Source organism: Aplidium turbinatum, chromosome 1 (assembly GCF_918807975.1).
Source record: "Aplidium turbinatum chromosome 1, kaAplTurb1.1, whole genome shotgun sequence".
Lineage (NCBI taxonomy): Eukaryota > Metazoa > Chordata > Ascidiacea > Aplousobranchia > Polyclinidae > Aplidium > Aplidium turbinatum.
Window position 1 is genome coordinate 61,332,851 of NC_137472.1, and position 25,336 is coordinate 61,358,186.

Here is a 25,336-nt window from a genome sequence, read left to right on the forward strand (position 1 = left end):
GTTCATTCCCAACGACGACCAGTATGATCCCAAAACCAGACAAATTAAATTTAAAGAGTCCGATAAAAAAGTTTCGATTGATCAATTAATTTCATGTATTAAATCACAAAGCTTCTTATCAATCGTCGGTTACCCTGGGGCAGGAAAGACAACGTTATCAAAGCGTCTGGCAAGGCGTCTAGACGAAACTAGAGACTTTCTCGTTCTGAGGATACCTTTCATGATCATGAATGATTGCGATGGTGAGAAATTAACTTTGAAGGAATTTTTGCTTGGAGATGTAGATTTTGACTTCAATCAAGGAGAAAAAAAGTTTGTATTTGAATGGATAAAAAGTCATACCCAAAATTGTTTTTTCATCTTTGACGGATTCGATCAGGTGAACTGGAATTTGATGGATAAAGTGGAAAGATCGAATTATGACACTTTACTCACATGCCAGGAGCTTGTGTCAAATCTGTGTCGAAAAACTTTTTTACGCAATTGCCACATTGTTTTCACCTCACGACCACACGCCATGCTCCAAATTCCTGCAATCTGTCGACCTAAGCAAACGTATTTCGTTGGAGACTTAATGTCTGAAAACATGAAAATATTATCTGTTGCTTTGATTAATGATGAACAAAAATCAAGTAAAATTTTTGACAAGCTAACTGTAGAAACTCCACATCTAGAATCCTTGTGTCACAATCCTTTGATGCTACAATTATACTTGAGAGCTTCTATTGGTTCATTAGATGAAACTGTAAATATTTCGACAATGACCACAATATTTCATCGTGTGCTGGAAAACCTCAAATCATCAGATCACGTCGTTTCTCTTTCGGATCAGATCGTTATTAGTTTATCAAAAATAGCATTTCAAGCTACAAAGAATAAAACTGTATTAATCACAATTGAAGATCTTCAAGCAGAACGCCTAACAAGCGAACAAGTCCAAGCACTTGTTGTCACATTATTTGGTTCAAATCGAAGGTGTGGTCTTTTGGAGGGTAACCGACGATTGTATTTTTCACACCAAACTTTTCAAGAGTTCTTTAGCGCTTTATACATAATCGAGAAAATGTCTTCAGAAAATTTCACAACATTTGTTCAAACTAATCTACTGGTCGATCACTGGTCAGTCGTTGTTCAGTTTTTATCTGGACTGCTGTTGGATCCATTGATGAATGAAGGTAATTATGTTTCATAAACAATGCTTTGTTATCCACCTAAAATCGTGACTTTCCAAAATTGAACAATCGGTTTTCCATTAAAGCAGGGGTTCTTAATCATTGTTATATGTACCACTAGAAAGTGGGAGACCTGTCTCCATGTCTTGCAAAAATTATGAACCATTCGGATTAGTAACAAAATGTCGATTTGTATAAACGTAAACGTGAACAGCGATGAACACTTCTAAATTAATCGGTCTTCACAAATTGCTTCAAGTAGGAATATATACTAAACCACATAAACTTTAGGCTTATAACTGTAAATAATGGTAGGTTAATGATAAGTGACTGAAGAAATAACTGCAATACGCACTAAACTAAGTACACACACAACCGTAGATACCAAAGGTGTTAACATTTTGTTGTAACCTATACTAGCGTGTAATCACAAGACAAGATTGTGGGATAGGGAGCGATAACAAAGAACAATCCGCGAAGCAATTATGACATTAAGCAAACGCAGTCTAATATAGATTCAGTAAGAAAGATGCCCTCCAGTGAAGAACTGCTTGTTGAGCTGTGGTTTGGTTCGTTTTATTTGAAGTGCCTCGTGAATTTTAGTTTGAAATTCTGATTGACAGTTTCGAATTATTTCAAATGAATCTGATGTAAAATTGACGTCACAACAGATACTGCAGTCATATATGTGGCCTTTCAACTTGATACAGTTCAATAACGTTTGTTTTGCGTTATGGTTGTTGCCTTGGTGCAAGTGCATTGCAGCGAGTCACGTGCGCTTGATTATGTCGTGCCGCTCTGTGGCTGTGAGTAGTTCGTAATTATTGCAGCAAGACTTGGTACCCACTACACAGTGATTTGTCTCTTGTACACATTGCTCTACTCGTGTTAAGACCTCTTTACAATTCCTTTACTTTTGTATGTTTCTGTAGCTATTCTGCAGTACCTATAAGCGTAACAAAATTGCACTGTGGTTGTTGATATATGCCAGCTTAACCCTATCTTGGTACGAGCTGCTGTATTCGTACCCGGAAAGCACGTCACGTGCTATCTTAGCCCGTGCTAATTAATCGCTAATAACGGGAGCTATGAAAATCACAGAACCAAAACAATTTACAAGATAATAGTCATGTGTATTGTGCGCATGAAAATTAATTTTTTACCCAACAAATTTATTGAAATAAAGTGTTTGAGATGAAAAAACGTCAGAAAGTCGGTTTTTAATATAATATCCCGAAAATAGTACCACAAAAACCCAAAAAAAATTTTGGTAAAGTAGAATAAAAACCAGGTGTACAGAATGACATTAACTCAAGTACCGAAATCATCGATTTACAGTAAGACGATGTGTTTTTTTGCTGAGACTGCAAATCTCACGCATGAACGCATAGGCGTTCCAAATTAAAGATTAATTCGCTTTTTACTTTTGCAAAACATTTTAAATCTAATTTAAGAAGAACCGAAACATTTCAATTTGAATGAAATTATAATCTCCAATTGAGTAAAGGTGAAAAATGTGAATGTTCGTTCTTTGAGGGAATCTGTCAACTACTCTCAAAATTTTGATATAAAAAATTAGCTAAAAAATCAAACTTCTATCAACTAAACGCAATAAAATTATTGCTGAGTGAAGAAATTCTAGGTTGTATTGCGCCGAAATCTCGGGTAAAAACTCGCAACTCCTAAATGAGATTATCACAGTTTTGCAGGGACACCTCAAAACTGGCTCCTGCGAGCTGCGATGTCAATCAGCGCGTGTGCACTTGTGTAACCTATTTGCTGTGCTGCTCGCGCGCAGTCCATCAGTAAAAATAATGTTATGCCCAGGCAGCAAATCAACCATTTTTTTTTCGATTCAACGTCTGCGAACGTAAAGAACGGTTGATTAGCAGTCTGGGTAGTTTTATTTGTTGTCGCTTTACAACATTTATTCAACGTCTGCAAACGAAAAAAAAAACAGTTGATTTGCTGTCTAGGTAGTTTTGTCGCTTTACAACATTTAAGGTCTTTTAGCGACATGGCTAAAAGTCCAACTCGTAACTCTGTCCAACTCCAACTGACTGCTTACTTGTCCTTGCAAACGTTGAGCCAGCTGCACTACGGCGCCAACGTGCTGTTCTTTCCCTGAGCCGTAAAGCCCTAAACCCCGGTCATCTGCTACAAGCAACCACGCTGAGATATCCACCAAAGCAGCGGCTAAAATCAAGAAAGCCATTTGTACGCGCTGCACAAGACCTTCTGGCAGCCTCTGATGGAAGCCCTAGCAAACAGTGGTGCCACGAGACGTGGTGTGAACAATGGTCAAGCAGCACATCCCCACTTCGCTAAGTATTCAGATCCCCGCCCGAGAACCAGCTGGGCCATGGCCTCTCTAGACTTGCCTCATCAAGGCGTAACCGTTTTCTCACTGGTGTTGGACGCTATGGTGCAAACATGTTGCGTTGGGGCTTGGCAGAGAGTGCTGCTTGTGAGTATGGTGAAAATGCAGACGGCAGCCCACACTATCAAGGATTGCCGGCTATACAGACCTCCTCCTGGTATGGAAGGCCTAGATTCTATCGATGACGATACCAGGCAGTGGTTAACCAACGGATGCCCTGACATATAGCGACAGCAAGAGAGAAGATGGTTCATTTTAAATTTTACATCAGGTTTACGATAGTAGTTAATCATGTGGTTCTAGACCCCCGTCGGTATCACCAAAGGTAGCCCCTCATGTATCACCGGAAGTGGTATTGACGGAAGTGGTATTGTCAGGTAGTGTCAGGTATTGACGGAAGTGGTATCACCACAGACAGGGTATTGACATATTATATAGGTATATTCGGCGCGTGACATCACTCTATGATAGTATTTTTTTTAAATATGATAAACAATGATAGTTTTTGAAATACACTGTTAAGTAACAAGGATGTTTAAATATAAGTTTCATTTTGTCAAAACTAATAAAGTCGTTTGGGTTTACACAGCTGGTGCAATGCACTCTTAGCCAGTTAACATTATCCAGTGTTTTTTTTGCTGTGGATGCACGAACTCAGCCTGCTTCCTGTACTGGCTCTGGGTCTAAAGTCCAGTAGCCTATTAGTTTATTTTTTTTAAATACGATAAACGATGATTGTTTTTGAAATACGTTTTCTGCAACAAGGACATGTACTAATTTTTTGTTCACAAGTTCGGCAACAACATAAATGTCCGCACGGTAAAAGTATAATATTGGTTCGTTTATCTAAGCAGACAACACAAAGATTGTTGTCGATGATCTCTGTCTCCACCCTTCTTTGTGGTCGTTGAAGGCCTTCCATGAGTAACTCCCCTGCAGGTCTAGCTGGTTCACTTTGTAGGCGTGAAGTATCTGGTTCCCCGGAAAAGAACATATATTCGTTTCGGTTTATGTTAGTTTCGGTAAACCTTTATTTCTTTAGGTTTACGTTTTGCTAAAAATCTTGCCTTAATTTCTGTCATTAATATTACATTACATTATACATTACATAAGAGAGCTTGTGAATGACCTGTTTTTACCTATTTTTCATCTTCACTTCGAAGTACTGTCATAATTATTATTCCAATATAAGTCCTAAAGCATATACTTGAAGATCATAAAGGTTTATTAACGTTATTTATATTTCTTGCTCAACCAACATAAAATATCAACCACACAAAATATTAGCTAATGTAGTGTTGCTGATTTAAACTGCAGATCTTTTGGTTCTAGGCATATAGAGCATCACGATTTAAATACCATATGTCAACGCATGTTTGGTTTTCTTCTCGTACAATACGTAGTGGGAACTGATCGCGTGTAAGTTAGCAAACTGTCTGTATGTATATGTTTTGTATAAGTTCTGTATGTTTTGTTAATTTTTTATCGGTTTGGTTGCAGCCATGTTTTTTCGTGAAGCTGTTTGCTTGAAGGAATAGAGTTTTCACTATTGATTCTGGAAAGTAGGTCCACTGGTTCGATTCCAGGTCTTTCCGAATACTGTGTTTCATTCTTATGGGCAGTAGATCTTTCGAGTTTCATAACTTGTCATTGATTGGTGGGATCTTTTGGTAATTTTATTGGTATATGAGGTTTCACTGCTGTTTCGAATGTTTAGGTTGATTGAAGATCTCGTTGTACTTTGATGAGTTTTTTGATCTGTGGATCGGTTTTAGTTCATTGTACGGCATGGTTTTCTTCTCGTACAATACATAGTGGGAACTAATGGCGTGTAAGTTAACAAACTGTCTGTATGTATATGTTTTGTATATGTTCTGTATGTGTCTGTATGTTTTGTTAATTTTTTATCGGTTTGGTTGCAGCCATGTTTTTTCGTGAAGCTGTTTGCTTGCAGGAATAGATTTTTCACTATTGATTCTGGTAAGTAGGTCCACTGGTTTGATTCCAGGTCTTTCCTAATACTGTGTTTCATTCTTATGGACAGTAGATCTTTCGAGTGTCATAACTTGTCATTGATTGGTGGGATCTTTTGGTAATTTTATTGGTATATGAGGTTTCACTGTTGTTTCGAATGTTTAGGTTGATTGAAGATTTCGTTGTACTTTGATGAGTTTTTTGATCTGTGGATCGGTTTTAGTTCATTGTACGGCATATGATCAAAGGGTTGGTTATAATTATTATAATCTATGACTTGTCCAAAAACCTTAATAAACACTGCATTTAATCATCTTGAACAATAATAAATACTGCATTTTTTCATCATTTCGGTTAATTTTCGTTTCGGTTTATGTTTGTTTCGGTAAACCTTTATTTCTTTAGGTCTATGTTTCGCTAAAACAGTGATTTCAGCTAAACATTTATAGTAACGTTTGATACATGTAACTAACCTGGAGTAATAGCTTGATCAAAACAACGTAACTTTAGGCTTATCATACAGGAATAACAGTTACGATTGTGTGTTATGATGCTTATTACAACTAAACCACTCTATGATAATGACATGACGATACAACTCAATACACAGCCACTAAATTAAGACATGTAGAACCTCCTGTTTTAGTTGTGTTCAGTTTAAACCCATGTATCTTACATTGATAGTAATTTTGATAAATATAGAACTTGGAGATTATTTTTTTTGATATAGTATCGCTTAAAGATTGTAAGAATAATGGCTTGGTTAAAACAACGTAACTTTAGGCTTATCATGCAGGAATAAATTTTACATTTTTTATTTTAGATGATGCTAATACCAGCTAAACAATCAACATTTCTTTTATACAATGAGAATACCCAAATGAACAGCTATAGAACAAATTGTTGCAACATATACTTCTACAATCTGAGGACCGGAAAAAAAATCAACAAACCTAGCGCAATCTACATCACAAATTCTTACCTTAAGACAAGCATGAAAAAATACAAACTCCAGCAGAATGAGAGCACAAACTTTGCAACACGTAATGACACCTGCTGATAAAAACATACAAACAAATCTCCAAACACAGATTTTAACGTTACAAATTATGGAACATAAAGTTTGCACTTCGTTAGTTAATATTTTTTTTTTGATTTATCAATCATACAAACTGAAAGTTTGTAGCTTGTTAAAAATATTTTTGGTTGTTGGTTTGTGAAATTTAAAGTTTGTGATTTGTTAAAACTATTTTTCAGTTAGTTTAATAAAACTTAAGTTTGTGATTAATTTTTCGTGTATATGTTATTAGAACAAAACTTTCAGTTTACAATTTGTCAAAACTACTTTTTAGTTTGTAGAACAAAACTTAATTATTTATTTTTTATTTAAAATAATTTTTCGTGTGTATGTTGTTAGAATAAAACTTTTCAGTTTACGATTTGTCAAAACTATTTTTTAGTTTGTAAAACAAAACTTAACTATTTTTTTTTTTCGTGCTAATGTTTTAAAAAGTTTTAGTTTACAGTTTGTTGAAATAATTTTGTTTTCAGGTTTAAATTATGGAACTTAAAAGTTTGTAGTTTGTTAAAAGTATTTTTTAGTTGTTGGTTTTTACAATGAAAAGTTTATGATTTATTAAAATTATTTTTTTTTTCAGTTTTGTAAGTTACAGAACTAACATTTTTAATTTCTTAAAATAATATTGTTTTTTTTCGTGTTAATGTTTTAAAAAGTTTTAGTGTACAGTTTGTTGAAATAATTTTTTATTTCTCTCAAGAATAATACATCTGCTTATTTATTCTTTTTTTTAAAGATGAGGTATTTCCAGCAACCATAAGCTTACTCCCAGCAACCTTAAGTGTATTTCCAGCAACTTAAAGCACACTTATGATTTGCAAACTCTTAAATTGTTTTTATAATCTTAATCTAAAAATCATAAAACACTTTTGATGTGTCACATGAGACTTTTAAATGACAACACTGTTTGCTTAGGGGTTCACCTCCATTCGGTTCTGAAGGTTTTATTGTTGAGCTGTTGGATTCGTGATCGATCCCACGCTTACATTTGTTTTGTAAAACGGATTAGTGTCTTGTTTATACTATGGTCACAAGTATTTTTTTTTTCACATTTTCAACCACTGTTATTTTTGTTAAACACACGCATGGTTTACTTTGTAGATGCTAAAAATTTTATACTAGTAGTTTTATGAAGCATATTACTTAAAGTGATTTATATTTTCTACCTGCTACAACTGCAATTTAATGTCACATTCATTCTTAGCGATTTAGAGATTACTTATGTATATTCTTCCTATTCCATAAGTACAATTCATCTGTAAAGATAATAATTACCTATAACTAACTGTTTTGAAGTAACAACACATTATTTTTGAATCGTGGTAAGTTTTATTGCATAAATCAGTCTTAATGCTGTTTGATTAAAAACGTCTTTGGTGAGCTACATATGCGTTGCATTTTGCAAACTCCAGAACCACTGCACAAGATTGTTTAAGAAACAGAAGAAGTCACGGAGTTGCATTGTTTTGAGGAAATGCTTTGACGGGTAAAAATTTTGTAGTATTGACGTAAATTTACCATTCAAGGGTTGGTAGTTTATAAGTTTATAACACAAGATTCACTTTAGTTATAACTTAAGATTCACTTTAGTTTCCTTGTTGACTTGCATAAGTAACTAATTAATGTTGTTTTATGAACTTTCATAACAGATTGCTGTTTCGTTAGGGTTCTTCAGTTTTATAAAGTTCAGTGCTTAAACTGTTTTGTAATTATATCTAACCTAACATGTAACCTCTAACAAATATACCAAACTATTTTATCACATTGAAAGATGTTTTTCTAGTAACCCATTGTTTTATACGTTCTATATGCCTCTAACTTTATGTAATGATTTTTCCACATCTACTTATAACCTAATTTCAGTGAGGTAAGGTATATTTAAGCCAACAACTTTCTATGAGTATCAAGCCACAACTAAATTTTTTCACTTGAATTCATTGCTGGGTGAAAGCACACAAGCAGATCTCAGAAACAAAAAATTATTTAATACCAGTCCTAATACATTGTCTTGTATTACATCCAAACTTCAAAATTTATCTGTTAGACTGATTGATTTGTATAAAAACGAACCCATAATTCCTTAATTCCTACCAAATTCGTCTAACGAAGTGGATCTTACAACTTAATCGCTTCCCTTAATTGGATGACACCCTTTAATAAACTGCTAGCATCTCCTGTTTGAAAAGCTTAGGCACCTGCTATAGCACATAATTTCATGATCACGAGTTTTCACAGTTGAATTATGACTTAAACGTCGTTTTTTTTTATCATAGTCAAAACATTTGTTAAATGAAATTGCAATAAACTGTTTTATGTTGTTTAAAACAGACGTAATATAACAATTTTTAGGTTGGTCATGCGTACTGAACACTAAGTTAAGGTGTTGATCTTAAGAACCAATGAACTAGAGTCCGCGTGGGATCGAATCTCACATCTAGTATTTCGATTTTGGGTTAATGTTTAGCACTTAATTCTGTTTGTTTTGTTTCTTAACCTCACGTCAGTTGCTTGTACACACGGTTGTGGTTTTTCTTAATCACAACAAGATTCACTTTTTCACATAAAAAACATAGAAATCTAAAACTTTGCCAATAAGTCCCTTTTGTTTGCTCAGATTCCAACATAAATAGATGAAAAATCGCTTTACCTTTGATCTATTTTACTATTTTCTGACAAACAATCAGGTTTTGGCAACACTTTTGCAACAACTTATTAGGTTTTTACGTGTTTTCTAGCTACAATCAACTTATCACGAGTTTACTTATAATAAAAACGGCGGATAAAAATAAAGAAACTCAAGTTAGAATGATGTAACCTTCGTGATTGGCGATAATTTTGTGCCTACAAAATGTCAATTTTGAAACTGAACCAAAGTTAAACACATATAGCGAATAATATTTTACTTGTTTGTATACAGAAATACCAAAAGTATTAATTATTTCCAACCATATAACGCCATCCATTCGTTTAGAATCGACATAACCCATTTTTTTTAAAACAAGTCTGAACACGATTTATATGAAATTAGCGGTTTATTTTAAATCGATTACAATATCGTTTCAAATTTATTTTGTGGCAAAAATGTTTATTTATTTACATCATGTAAAGGTACGATTTTTTTTTTTTTTTCACTGTGATATTGTTTGATAAATTTTTGTTAATAAATCCGCCTTTTGTGTAACTTTAAGTGTTTTACAAGATCTAAACAAAAATTAAGCAATCTGATGCATTTCATGGTAACTTTTGAACAGGTCTAAACCGGTTTTGATGAAAATATGCTTGAAAACACATGATGATGCTTTATTAAATGATCCACGTTTATCACCACGAGCCAAACTAGTTGCAATAATTTTGTTTCACAACATCAAAATACTTTGTGTTCGAAGATTTTAACAATTGTTTGGTCTGTAATCGACTTTACCGGTTTGTTTACCATCAACTTATGTTTAAACATAAGAAAATTACTTGAACGCTCTACTTGGTTAGATAGTAGCTACCATAGCATTTACGCGTGATGATTACTTTTAACAACTGCAAACCAATGACGCCAATTTATTCAACATATACGTTAAGTGAAGATTTGTTTATCATTATCCACAACTATTTCTATTGTCTTTTCACCATTGAATCAGTTCCTCAGACTTTCTTTTGTCGTGTGTTATATAATGTTTAATTCTTAAAAATATGTTATTTGAAGAATTTTCCGCTTTTATGCTTATCCTCATCTCAAATAGATTGCTTGTGAGGACTGCATATTTTAATTGTTTCCATATTTTAGTAAAGATTTCCATGTTTCATTTAACTCTTTTATCGTACCCCTACATCTAAAATTATTGTTTGGTTCCTCTTGAACTGTCTTTTGGTCACATGTTCCTGGTGCTTCATCTTTATTACCTTATCTCACTTAGAATACACTGGTTTGTGGTTAGTCTATGTAACACTGACATATACACCTGGTACTAATTATTACTTCCAGACAGTAGATTCATCCTCTTTATCTTCACTTAATCTTACAGTACAACGGCTTTAATCTCTTCCAAACTCCTCTTCTTTAGTCTTTCTCTAATCTTATTGGCTCAAAACGTAATAAGTTTACCAACTAGTCTTTCTGTCTTTACATATCCATGGTATTTTACCGCCACTGGTGTGTTTTTCAGATATAAATCCAAAGGTAAAGCTTTAATTTTGTGTAACATTTTCAAAATAACGTCAAACGATTTTTTAAGACATGTACAAAATATCATAAAATTGTGTTTGAACCTAGAAACAAATAGAAAAAAAATGTATATCTACGTAATACTTTTCACTAAACACAGATGCAAAATTGTTAAATCACTCAGTTTTGATGATCACTGTCTGTTACACAATAACAATCTATCTTTTGCTTGAGTAAACGTTTTTTTTTCTTTTAGATAAGTCACAATATCTGTACACACCTTTCCACAGTGATTGTCTACCAAAGTGGTGCTCCTTCCACAACACTTGTTCGAAATGTTTGTGGTGACGTACTTGTATTTAATATGATTGTGATATGCTAACTGTAAGCTATCAAACAAAATCTAAGACACTGTAAAGTATTTACCAAAGAGCATTTGACAAGAAAAACTAGAATATACTATAATAGAAAACTACTTTAACATATTCTATATAATTTTTAATAGGTATAATATGATATATATATATATATAATAAAAATATAATAGAGATATAATTTTATAGGATAATCTAGTTATAATATGTTTCTTCTGCAAATACTCTTTGGTAAATACTTTACAGTGTCTTAGATTTTGTTTGATAGCTTACAGTTAGCATATCACAATCATATTAAATACAAGTACGTCACCACAAACATTTCGAACAAGTGTTGTGGAAGAAGCACCACTTTGGTAGACAATCACTGTGGAAAGATGTGTACAGATATTGTGACTTATCTAAAAGAAAAAAAACTTTTACTCAAGCAAAAGATAGATTGTTATTGTGTAACAGACAGTGATCATCAAAACTGAGTGATTTAACAATTTTGCATCTGTGTTTAGTGAAAAGTATTACGTAGATATACATTTTTTTTCTATTTGTTTCTAGGTTCAAACACAATTTTATGATATTTTGTACATGTCTTAAAAAATCGTTTGACGTTATTTTGAAAATGTTACACAAAATTAAAGCTTTACCTTTGGATTTATATCTGAAAAACACACCAGTGGCGGTAAAATACCATGGATATGTAAAGACAGAAAGACTAGTTGGTAAACTTATTACGTTTTGAGCCAATAAGATCAGAGAAAGACTAAAGAAGAGGAGTTTGGAAGAGATTAAAGCCGTTGTACTGTAAGATTAAGTGAAGATAAAGAGGATGAATCTACTGTCTGGAAGTAATAATTAGTACCAGGTGTATTATGTCAGTGTTACATAGACTAACCACAAACCAGTGTATTCTAAGTGAGATAAGGTAATAAAGATGAAGCACCAGGAACATGTGACCAAAAGACAGTTCAAGAGGAACCAAACAATAATTTTAGATGTAGGGGTAAGATAAAAGAGTTAAATGAAACATGGAAATCTTTACTAAAATATGGAAACAATTAAAATATGCAGTCCTCACAAGCAATCTATTTGAGATGAGGATAAGCATAAAAGCGGAAAATTCTTCAAATAACATTTTTTTAAGAATTAAACATTATATAACACACGACAAAAGAAAGTCTGAGGAACTGATTCAATGGTGAAAAGACAATAGAAATAGTTGTGGATAATGATAAACAAATCTTCACTTAACGTATATGTTGAATAAATTGGCGTCATTGGTTTGCAGTTGTTAAAAGTAATCATCACGCGTAAATGCTATGATAGCTACTATCTAACCAAGTAGAGCGTTCAAGTAATTTTCTTATGTTTAAACATAAGTTGATGGTAAACAAACCGGTAAAGTCGATTACAGACCAAACAATTGTTAAAATCTACGAACACAAAGTATTTTGATGTTGTGAAACAAAATTATTGCAACTAGTTTGGCTCGTGGTGATAAACGTGGATCATTTAATAAAGCATCATCATGTGTTTTCAAGCATATTTTCATCAAAACCGGTTTAGACCTGTTCAAAAGTTACCATGAAATGCATCAGATTGCTTAATTTTTGTTTAGATCTTGTAAAACACTTAAAGTTACACAAAAGGCGGATTTATTAACAAAAATTTATCAAACAATATCACAGTGAAAAAAAAAAAAAATTGTACCTTTACATGATGTAAATAAATAAACATTTTTGCCACAAAATAAATTTGAAACGATATTGTAATCGATTTAAAATAAACCGCTAATTTCATATAAATCGTGTTCAGACTTGTTTTAAAAAAAATGGGTTATGTCGATTCTAAACGAATGGATGGCGTTATATGGTTGGAAATAATTAATACTTTTGGTATTTCTGTATACAAACAAGTAAAATATTATTCGCTATATGTGTTTAACTTTGGTTCAGTTTCAAAATTGACATTTTGTAGGCACAAAATTATCGCCAATCACGAAGGTTACATCATTCTAACTTGAGTTTCTTTATTTTTATCCGCCGTTTTTATTATAAGTAAACTCGTGATAAGTTGATTGTAGCTAGAAAACACGTAAAAACCTAATAAGTTGTTGCAAAAGTGTTGCCAAAACCTGATTGTTTGTCAGAAAATAGTAAAATAGATCAAAGGTAAAGCGATTTTTCATCTATTTATGTTGGAATCTGAGCAAACAAAAGGGACTTATTGGCAAAGTTTTAGATTTCTATGTTTTTTATGTGAAAAAGTGAATCTTGTTGTGATTAAGAAAAACCACAACCGTGTGTACAAGCAACTGACGTGAGGTTAAGAAACAAAACAAACAGAATTAAGTGCTAAACATTAACCCAAAATCGAAATACTAGATGTGAGATTCGATCCCACGCGGACTCTAGTTCATTGGTTCTTAAGATCAACACCTTAACTTAGTGTTCAGTACGCATGACCAACCTAAAAATTGTTATATTACGTCTGTTTTAAACAACATAAAACAGTTTATTGCAATTTCATTTAACAAATGTTTTGACTATGATAAAAAAAAACGACGTTTAAGTCATAATTCAACTGTGAAAACTCGTGATCATGAAATTATGTGCTATAGCAGGTGCCTAAGCTTTTCAAACAGGAGATGCTAGCAGTTTATTAAAGGGTGTCATCCAATTAAGGGAAGCGATTAAGTTGTAAGATCCACTTCGTTAGACGAATTTGGTAGGAATTAAGGAATTATGGGTTCGTTTTTATACAAATCAATCAGTCTAACAGATAAATTTTGAAGTTTGGATGTAATACAAGACAATGTATTAGGACTGGTATTAAATAATCTTTTGTTTCTGAGATCTGCTTGTGTGCTTTCACCCAGCAATGAATTCAAGTGAAAAAATTTAGTTGTGGCTTGATACTCATAGAAAGTTGTTGGCTTAAATATACCTTACCTCACTGAAATTAGGTTATAAGTAGATGTGGAAAAATCATTACATAAAGTTAGAGGCATATAGAACGTATAAAACAATGGGTTACTAGAAAAACATCTTTCAATGTGATAAAATAGTTTGGTATATTTGTTAGAGGTTACATGTTAGGTTAGATATAATTACAAAACAGTTTAAGCACTGAACTTTATAAAACTGAAGAACCCTAACGAAACAGCAATCTGTTATGAAAGTTCATAAAACAACATTAATTAGTTACTTATGCAAGTCAACAAGGAAACTAAAGTGAATCTTAAGTTATAACTAAAGTGAATCTTGTGTTATAAACTTATAAACTACCAACCCTTGAATGGTAAATTTACGTCAATACTACAAAATTTTTACCCGTCAAAGCATTTCCTCAAAACAATGCAACTCCGTGACTTCTTCTGTTTCTTAAACAATCTTGTGCAGTGGTTCTGGAGTTTGCAAAATGCAACGCATATGTAGCTCACCAAAGACGTTTTTAATCAAACAGCATTAAGACTGATTTATGCAATAAAACTTACCACGATTCAAAAATAATGTGTTGTTACTTCAAAACAGTTAGTTATAGGTAATTATTATCTTTACAGATGAATTGTACTTATGGAATAGGAAGAATATACATAAGTAATCTCTAAATCGCTAAGAATGAATGTGACATTAAATTGCAGTTGTAGCAGGTAGAAAATATAAATCACTTTAAGTAATATGCTTCATAAAACTACTAGTATAAAATTTTTAGCATCTACAAAGTAAACCATGCGTGTGTTTAACAAAAATAACAGTGGTTGAAAATGTGAAAAAAAAAATACTTGTGACCATAGTATAAACAAGACACTAATCCGTTTTACAAAACAAATGTAAGCGTGGGATCGATCACGAATCCAACAGCTCAACAATAAAACCTTCAGAACCGAATGGAGGTGAACCCCTAAGCAAACAGTGTTGTCATTTAAAAGTCTCATGTGACACATCAAAAGTGTTTTATGATTTTTAGATTAAGATTATAAAAACAATTTAAGAGTTTGCAAATCATAAGTGTGCTTTAAGTTGCTGGAAATACACTTAAGGTTGCTGGGAGTAAGCTTATGGTTGCTGGAAATACCTCATCTTTAAAAAAAAGAATAAATAAGCAGATGTATTATTCTTGAGAGAAATAAAAAATTATTTCAACAAACTGTACACTAAAACTTTTTAAAACATTAACACGAAAAAAAACAATATTATTTTAAGAAATTAAAAATGTTAGTTCTGTAACTTACAAAACTGAAAAAAAAAATAATTTTAATAAATCATAAACTTTTCATTGTAAAAACCAACAACTAAAAAATACTTTTAACAAACTACAAACTTTTAAGTTCCATAATTTAAACCTGAAAACAAAATTATTTCAACAAACTGTAAACTAAAACTTTTTAAAACATTAGCACGAAAAAAAAAAATAGTTAAGTTTTGTTTTACAAACTAAAAAATAGTTTTGACAAATCGTAAACTGAAAAGTTTTATTCTAACAACATACACACGAAAAATTATTTTAAATAAAAAATAAATAATTAAGTTTTGTTCTACAAACTAAAAAGTAGTTTTGACAAATTGTAAACTGAAAGTTTTGTTCTAATAACATATACACGAAAAATTAATCACAAACTTAAGTTTTATTAAACTAACTGAAAAATAGTTTTAACAAATCACAAACTTTAAATTTCACAAACCAACAACCAAAAATATTTTTAACAAGCTACAAACTTTCAGTTTGTATGATTGATAAATCAAAAAAAAAATATTAACTAACGAAGTGCAAACTTTATGTTCCATAATTTGTAACGTTAAAATCTGTGTTTGGAGATTTGTTTGTATGTTTTTATCAGCAGGTGTCATTACGTGTTGCAAAGTTTGTGCTCTCATTCTGCTGGAGTTTGTATTTTTTCATGCTTGTCTTAAGGTAAGAATTTGTGATGTAGATTGCGCTAGGTTTGTTGATTTTTTTTCCGGTCCTCAGATTGTAGAAGTATATGTTGCAACAATTTGTTCTATAGCTGTTCATTTGGGTATTCTCATTGTATAAAAGAAATGTTGATTGTTTAGCTGGTATTAGCATCATCTAAAATAAAAAATGTAAAATTTATTCCTGCATGATAAGCCTAAAGTTACGTTGTTTTAACCAAGCCATTATTCTTACAATCTTTAAGCGATACTATATCAAAAAAAATAATCTCCAAGTTCTATATTTATCAAAATTACTATCAATGTAAGATACATGGGTTTAAACTGAACACAACTAAAACAGGAGGTTCTACATGTCTTAATTTAGTGGCTGTGTATTGAGTTGTATCGTCATGTCATTATCATAGAGTGGTTTAGTTGTAATAAGCATCATAACACACAATCGTAACTGTTATTCCTGTATGATAAGCCTAAAGTTACGTTGTTTTGATCAAGCTATTACTCCAGGTTAGTTACATGTATCAAACGTTACTATAAATGTTTAGCTGAAATCACTGTTTTAGCGAAACATAGACCTAAAGAAATAAAGGTTTACCGAAACAAACATAAACCGAAACGAAAATTAACCGAAATGATGAAAAAATGCAGTATTTATTATTGTTCAAGATGATTAAATGCAGTGTTTATTAAGGTTTTTGGACAAGTCATAGATTATAATAATTATAACCAACCCTTTGATCATATGCCGTACAATGAACTAAAACCGATCCACAGATCAAAAAACTCATCAAAGTACAACGAAATCTTCAATCAACCTAAACATTCGAAACAACAGTGAAACCTCATATACCAATAAAATTACCAAAAGATCCCACCAATCAATGACAAGTTATGACACTCGAAAGATCTACTGTCCATAAGAATGAAACACAGTATTAGGAAAGACCTGGAATCGAACCAGTGGACCTACTTACCAGAATCAATAGTGAAAAATCTATTCCTGCAAGCAAACAGCTTCACGAAAAAACATGGCTGCAACCAAACCGATAAAAAATTAACAAAACATACAGACACATACAGAACATATACAAAACATATACATACAGACAGTTTGTTAACTTACACGCCATTAGTTCCCACTATGTATTGTACGAGAAGAAAACCATGCCGTACAATGAACTAAAACCGATCCACAGATCAAAAAACTCATCAAAGTACAACGAGATCTTCAATCAACCTAAACATTCGAAACAGCAGTGAAACCTCATATACCAATAAAATTACCAAAAGATCCCACCAATCAATGACAAGTTATGAAACTCGAAAGATCTACTGCCCATAAGAATGAAACACAGTATTCGGAAAGACCTGGAATCGAACCAGTGGACCTACTTTCCAGAATCAATAGTGAAAACTCTATTCCTTCAAGCAAACAGCTTCACGAAAAAACATGGCTGCAACCAAACCGATAAAAAATTAACAAAACATACAGAACTTATACAAAACATATACATACAGACAGTTTGCTAACTTACACGCGATCAGTTCCCACTACGTATTGTACGAGAAGAAAACCAAACATGCGTTGACATATGGTATTTAAATCGTGATGCTCTATATGCCTAGAACCAAAAGATCTGCAGTTTAAATCAGCAACACTACATTAGCTAATATTTTGTGTGGTTGATATTTTATGTTGGTTGAGCAAGAAATATAAATAACGTTAATAAACCTTTATGATCTTCAAGTATATGCTTTAGGACTTATATTGGAATAATAATTATGACAGTACTTCGAAGTGAAGATGAAAAATAGGTAAAAACAGGTCATTCACAAGCTCTCTTATGTAATGTATAATGTAATGTAATATTAATGACAGAAATTAAGGCAAGATTTTTAGCAAAACGTAAACCTAAAGAAATAAAGGTTTACCGAAACTAACATAAACCGAAACGAATATATGTTCTTTTCCGGGGAACCAGATACTTCACGCCTACAAAGTGAACCAGCTAGACCTGCAGGGGAGTTACTCATGGAAGGCCTTCAACGACCACAAAGAAGGGTGGAGACAGAGATCATCGACAACAATCTTTGTGTTGTCTGCTTAGATAAACGAACCAATATTATACTTTTACCGTGCGGACATTTATGTTGTTGCCGAACTTGTGAACAAAAAATTAGTACATGTCCTTGTTGCAGAAAACGTATTTCAAAAACAATCATCGTTTATCGTATTTAAAAAAAATAAACTAATAGGCTACTGGACTTTAGACCCAGAGCCAGTACAGGAAGCAGGCTGAGTTCGTGCATCCACAGCAAAAAAAAAACTGGATAATGTTAACTGGCTAAGAGTGCATTGCACCAGCTGTGTAAACCCAAACGACTTTATTAGTTTTGACAAAATGAAACTTATATTTAAACATCCTTGTTACTTAACAGTGTATTTCAAAAACTATCATTGTTTATCATATTTAAAAAAAATACTATCATAGAGTGATGTCACGCGCCGAATATACCTATATAATATGTCAATACCCTGTCTGTGGTGATACCACTTCCGTCAATACCTGACACTACCTGACAATACCACTTCCGTCAATACCACTTCCGGTGATACATGAGGGGCTACCTTTGGTGATACCGACGGGGGTCTAGAACCACATGATTAACTACTTACGATGCCATCACATTACTACCCGATTTCTTCTCACTGCGTCATGAAAGAAAGAACACAATCGGTACCGTTTTTAAAGTCTCCGGTTTGACCCGAACTGATTAATCCCGAACAAAACTGGAATCAGATCTACCAGTATCAGCATCAGAGTCGAATGCAAAACCATTTGGCCGCTGACCTGGTTCACTCCAGCACGGATAAATAACGTAAATAGGACGCGAAAAAAATAAATGAGTTTTCATCAGGGGTGTAACTTTTTTCAGGTGAAAAATTGCAAAAACGAAAAGTATTTCTTTCAGAACTGTTGAATAAAACTCGAGAGGTTGCTGCTGGTAAGTAAATGTTTTTACCTAGTCAACACGGTTTTTTATGCTGAGAATCTTTTACCAATTTTGGAATGGCCTATATTCAGGCAACTGAAAATTAATGCTGCATCGTTGTTTTTTAAGTAGTTTTGTTTATAAAAGTGTTTAAATTTCAGGTTAAAAACGATCAAACGATGAAAAATTGCCAAGTAAATAAAATCAGCCAGGCTAGGAAACAAAAGCCCTAGCAGCAAATATTAGTGTAGATATGAGCACGGTTAGCATAAGATCATAACAAGTAAGCTGTAGCTTACAAATAAAGTGGAAAATCGTAATCTCTAGTTCACATTCAGGCAACAGTACTCATTTCTTTCAGGCAGCAAGTACTTTTCAAGTTGAAGTCACTCAAACAGATTTTTCTGCTAAGTCCTAACTCATCACAAGTAATTAAATATTTGTCAACCATCTCTCACTAATAGTCACTAGCGTTGACAAGGAGATCCAGATGGTACGTTCAGAACCAGCCAGAGATGATTTTAAGGTCCTTGACCTTTTCAAAGAGCACGGAAACTTAAAAGCCTACCAGTCCCAAAGCATATTAAGATTCATTCTACTGGGAAAGCCTTGTAACACTTGACCTTTTTAAAGAACACAGACACTTGATAAAATACCGAGTATACTTTGGATATACCGATAGTGGGTTTTTGATGTGTTTTTATCTAGGGCACGAGAATCTCATTGGTAGCCTACCAGTCCCAAACAATAGAACCGCTAGGCTACTCAGAGTCAAAACTGCATATTAAGATTCACTAATAGCAAAGCTTTGCAGCACTTGACAAGTCATAATTATCATCTCTTCTGGCAGTGAGTCTTCCAGATCGTCTAGATAACAGTGAAGCAATGTTTTAGCACTCTCTTCAGGTCTCGTATGGATATTGACCAAGTTCAACTCAATTAATTTTTTTTATAGTTGGCCTATAACTGCACATAAAAAGTGGTTGCGGCCATGAATCGAGGAAGGCTTGACTTCTGTTTGCTTGTTTTCTTCTGTCCTCATTGGTTCAGACAGTGGCGTATTCTGGTCCGTTGGGCAAGGGAAGCAATAAAACTCGTGGAGGATTAGAGCATGCTGAAGGCACGTGTTTCCTAGGAGGGTCCGGGGGCATGCCCCCATGCAAACTTTTGCAAAATTAAACTCACATAATGGATTATTGTGCTTTCTGAAAACACTTTTAGGGTAATATATGGGTATATGCAGTGCTGTATTCGCAAAAAAGCACAGGTTATACGGTACTGTCAGATTTTCCAAAATGATAAATAATACACAGCTTGTAAAAAACTAATTTTTATTCTACCATAACATGAATTTACAACATCATAGTTGGACGAGAGATACAAGATTGTTTATTTTTCTATGAATACATTCCAAACAGCCTGCCGAGAGAAATCTACATCTTTATCTTCTTTACAACTTTGGGATCTAGTATCCTTAGCTGATAGGTGGTTTAGCAGATTAGCAGGATCTTACATATTTTTAGCGGTATGTTGAGCCCATTTTAGCATAGATTTTTAGCTTTCCATTGCAACAGAGTTTTCAGCCAACTTTTTTAGTTTTAAGAGCAGATATTCAATAGAAGACAAGGGGTAGTTCAAAGGAAAACATGAAAACACAAAATTTGCAGAACGAAATTAAGTTCATATTACACCCATACACTATTGGTCCTCAAAGGGTTAAGTAGTTAGTTAGTAGTTGTCAAGAATGAGTAAGAAGAGCATATAGGCACTCTCTTTGGAAAACGAGATGGTATACTATGGTTGCTCGAAAATGCAGAGAGTATACTGCGTTTCCCGCGGTATACCATCGAATACAGCACTGGGTATATGTACCACGGCCATCAAACTTGATAGTTAAAACAAGTAGCTTAAATGGATTAGCTGAAAAAATCAGTTGTCTCCTCATTGTTAAAACAACTGGACTGCCAGTTGTTGAAGCAAAGCGAGGACAACTGAACTTAACAACTATCACATAAACAAACTACAACATAAGCATATTATATTGAAGTTAAGAAATATAGATACAAGCACTATTTACAGCTTTTATACAAAACTAAAGTGTTTTCAGCAACTAATGATGAATACACAAAATGGCAGCTCGTTGCCACGATTTAACAGTTACGGGTTACTTTGTCACACTTAGAAGCCTTATATAGGATATATTTTTATGAATAGCAACATCCTTTTTCATTTTAATAGTTTCTTAGAAAACGTTACTTCTTTTTAGAAACTTAAAACAAAATATTCACGAGATAAAACTTTAAAATTATTTAATCTGAATTCTGATGCAGCTTCAATAGAAAATCTAAACAATCAATTTATCTGGCATTAGGTTTCACTATAATTTATCGTTGATTACTATTTTTTAGGGAAAACACTACACAGAAAACTCTCGCGCAAAACTGCAGACGAAAAATTGTGCATTAAGAGCAGAGTTGCCGGAACAAATTTTAAGCAATTTTTCCCCAAGCTTATATTGGTGTTTTTTGGAGTATGTGCGTATTTTTTAAAAATTACAAACTGATCGTATTCTTCATTTAATTTAAAAAAAATATGAAATCAGTACCTTATGTGATTTTTCCCAAGTGGTTTAGTTTTTTCCACTTTATTCTATTGTTTGTAGCGTCAACAATTTTTTGATTTAAAATTTATTCGGCAACTCTGCGCAAAACTCCCGCCCAAATCAACAGACGACAGTCATTTTGTTTTTAATTGTTGAACAGGAAGGATGAGCTTGAAAAAAGTTGCAGCAAGAAATGGTTGGGTTTCAGCTTTCAATTCATTCTGCTTAGTTTCCCTATGAGCAATGTTTTAAAGTTTGTTTCTGTCCTTGTCTTCTAAGTGGGGAAGAAAAAGCATCAGCTTGGAATAAGTTTCAGCAAGAAATGACTGATTGGAAAATTTTCTTGATCAAGTTGTAAAGTTGCTTCGAAGATTTATCGAAAAAGAAATCAAAGTTTATTTCAATTTTCAAGCTTTAGTTAGTTTCAAGTTTTAACAAAATTTTAGTTATTTACTGCAAAGCTAGCCTAAGACTGCTCAGGTTATTTTACAAAGTAGAACTTGGACTTAAACCTGAAAGTTTCGTTTAAAGGCTGTAGCTATTTTTCCCATGCAAGTGTTGCCAGATAAGCAATTCTGCCCTAATTTGAGCAACTTCAAAGCCCTTGAAAACAAAAACTTGTGAAAACGAAACAATGCTTTTTGATGGTAACCATGGCAAATAGCCACTTTGTTGTTTAAAATACTCGTTTGTATTTTGTTTACAAGGTAAATAAATTAAAGTATTATTCTTAAGTAAACAACTTGGATTCAATGTTTGATTATTTTATGGTTACAACCCAACTGTGGTTTTAGATGACAACCTGGTTTGCCGAGCTAATATTCATTGATATTATTCCTGCATTGTTAGATCACAATGATGAAGTCAAAGATAGTGATGACGACGCTGATTATGAAGATATTGATGACGACGCTGATTATGAAGATATTGATGACGACGCTGATTACAATGGTCGCTCCATCATCGCCATCAGCAGAATCCTGAGGGAAGGCAACAACGAGGAAGTAACCGTGGCCGCAGGAAGTCATTTTGATGGAGGGAGGATACGGATGAGATCCTCCGACACTCAGAATGACTTCCATGCGGTGACGTCATTCTTCAAATTGATGCCAGGGCGGATTGGAGAGCTTAATCTCTTCAATTGCAACATGACATCCAACCAATTCCGTCCATGGAAGGAAGCGATCAAATCGATGGATGGATCCGTAAGTCATGTTTAACTTTTATAACCAACGTTTAATTACATTGATCCATGGTTGTATTGACATCAGTTGTTACGTTGATTCAATGTTACTTTACATTGTTTTATCGTCCGACTCCAAATCAGTTTCCAATTTTTAATTTTAATTATTTAAGTTTTGTTAAACTTTCACAAATAAACAAAAATAACATTAATTGACTGTTGCATCATAATTATTTGTGTTTAGATTGTTCGGATGAACCTCCGATGGAACCTCCTATCTGTCCATGACGTCATCGCGGTAATGAGCAAAGTTGAGGAGGATGTTTGGATGTGGGGTTGCCTCGATAATGGTGATGGGAGGATGAGAGAAGCGAACATGATGGAACGATCCATGTTGAAGGAAGCTCTGGATCGGTCGGACAATAAGGTGAAAGTTACGTTGTATCAACGTTATCTAACATAACATGTAGAGTACATTATGTTGTATCAACGTTATCTAACATAATATCTAGAGTACATTACGTTGTATCAACGTTATCTAACATAACATGTAGAGTACATTACGTTGTATCAACATTATCTAACATAATATGTAGAGTACATTACGTTGTATCAACGTTATCTAACATAACATCTAGAGTGTATTACGTTGTATCAACGTTATCTAACATAACATGTAGAGTACATTACGTTGTATCAACATTGTCTAACATAACATGTAGAGTATGGTACATTACGTTGTATCAACGTTATCTAACATAAAATCTAGAGTACATTATGTTGTATCAACGTTATCTAACGTCACATCTACCAAGCTCTAACCTCGAATTGTTCAAAATATTATGTTTCTGGTAATTGTAGCCTAATTAGCCTATGGTAGCCTACAATCACCAAGGTTTGTTATTCTATCGTTGATTCTCCAGCAATAAACATTAAATCAGCGTGAAGTATTTGCATCAACATTACATTGATTCAACGACGTTCCATCAATACACAGTTGGAAGGATCCAAAGTATTCCAAGTTTGGATACTTCTTTAATTTAATTATTCGCTTCGTCTTTTACAGAAGTTGAAGATCGATGTTGAGGGTGGTGACGTCATCATCCACAAGAATCGAGATGATTGAAAGATTTTGTTGTTTATTTATTTGATGTTGTTTTATGTTAAATTAATGTTATCCGTTCTTTGTTTATTACATGACCATGACAAAGTATCAACAATAAACGACGTTGCATCAACGTAAACTTCAACGTTGCGGATAATGAAGTTGTTGTCAGGAAAGGGTTGAGGGGTCACTTCTCTTCATCGACATCTAGTGTTGCTAAGTTTTATTTAAATATTTCAATAAAAATATTATTTTTTTAAATACTCATTGACACAAGTGATTTAAGGTTTTAAAGAAAAAATGATTAGTTCGCAATTTCTGAAACGAAATACACAACGCAAGATTGTTAATCTATAGGCTACTTCTAAATACCGTTATCAGCATATTTAGTGTTGCAGAATGTTTTTAAATAAAAATAGTGTTTATTGTATTAAAGTCGATTCGAAATAATAGGAAATCAACAATTTTGCAACCTGCTAGAAATTTCTGCAACTCTGAAGCAAAACTCACGGATCTGGTAACACTTGAAATTTATTAGGCATTTTCAGAAATCGGCAGACATTGTAATGGGTTGTCGGACCATAATCTTCAGGGCCGTTGACAGGATTACTCAGGCCCGGTACCCATTTGTTTTCGGGCTTCCTTCATCGACAATGTTATAAATATAATAATATCAGGTTGCGTAGAAACATTTGTTGATGTACTGTTAAAATGAGGATGACACATGCCGTTCAAAGTAGAAGATTAAGAGGAATATCAATTATATATTCTCAAAGATTTGTTGTATCCACGAATTTCCCCAACTGTGCAATTACACATTAGGGATTTCTCCATAAACCGCAAAATCCTTGCTCTCAATCACGATCTTCGTCAGTATGTTTAAAATTGTTGGCGTTTTCGGCTAAAATTAATTCTTTGTAAAGTAGCCCTAGGAGAGTAAAACATTTGGGGGGGGCGAACATAATTTGCCCAAATTTTGTCTTTGCGTGTATATTTTCAAAAATACTAAATTACTCACTAAATAAATACTAAATAAGAACTCACCGCTAGCTTTTATTTTATTGCGAAGGCCATCATCCTCGAAGACGAGAGATAGCCATCAGACCTGTCTGTTTCCCATTTAAATAAACCATCAAATTAAAACATTCTTGTGTATCATAAAAAGTATTCAATATTAAGCCAACTGGATTCAAAAAAATTTGAACTGAGACTTCACCAATAACTGGATAACAATAATTGCTGAATATTCATGTCACCAGATTATATGAAAATCTCCAGCCCAACTTCAATAAAAGGCTTGACCAAAAGTAGCTCAATCTTTTCAATTCAAAGATTCAATATTTGTACATTTGCATTGAAAAAAACTAAAATGACAATCCGTTTACTTATCAAACCAGTAACATTACTT

At 33.2% G+C, this 25,336-nt stretch overlaps 2 protein-coding genes across 5 annotated transcripts in view; both read left to right on the plus strand.

The window, feature by feature from the left end:
• LOC145784470 (protein NLRC5-like) overlaps positions 1 to 25,336 on the plus strand; it is a 562,247-nt gene that overhangs the window by 167,005 nt on the left and 369,906 nt on the right. The gene's annotated exons all lie outside the window — the stretch shown is intronic.
• LOC145777047 (uncharacterized) lies at positions 227 to 24,074 on the plus strand. The gene is made up of 5 exons (XM_082588324.1): positions 227 to 1,175; positions 18,982 to 19,050; positions 22,490 to 22,845; positions 23,068 to 23,250; positions 23,890 to 24,074. Exons 1-5 carry the CDS (start codon positions 227 to 229, stop codon positions 23,947 to 23,949), a joined length of 1,617 nt encoding a protein of 538 aa, XP_082444450.1. The 3' UTR covers positions 23,950 to 24,074.

Excerpts from the sequence above, each read along its gene's own strand:
- LOC145777047 (XM_082588324.1), top strand. The coding sequence starts at position 227 with ATGAATGATTGCGATGGTGAGAAATTAACTTTGAAGGAATTTTTGCTT. Across the intron at positions 19,051-22,489 it reads AACTCGAGAGGTTGCTGCTG|ATCACAATGATGAAGTCAAA; the intron begins GTAAGTAAATGT and ends CTGCATTGTTAG. Across the intron at positions 22,846-23,067 it reads TCAAATCGATGGATGGATCC|ATTGTTCGGATGAACCTCCG; the intron begins GTAAGTCATGTT and ends ATTTGTGTTTAG.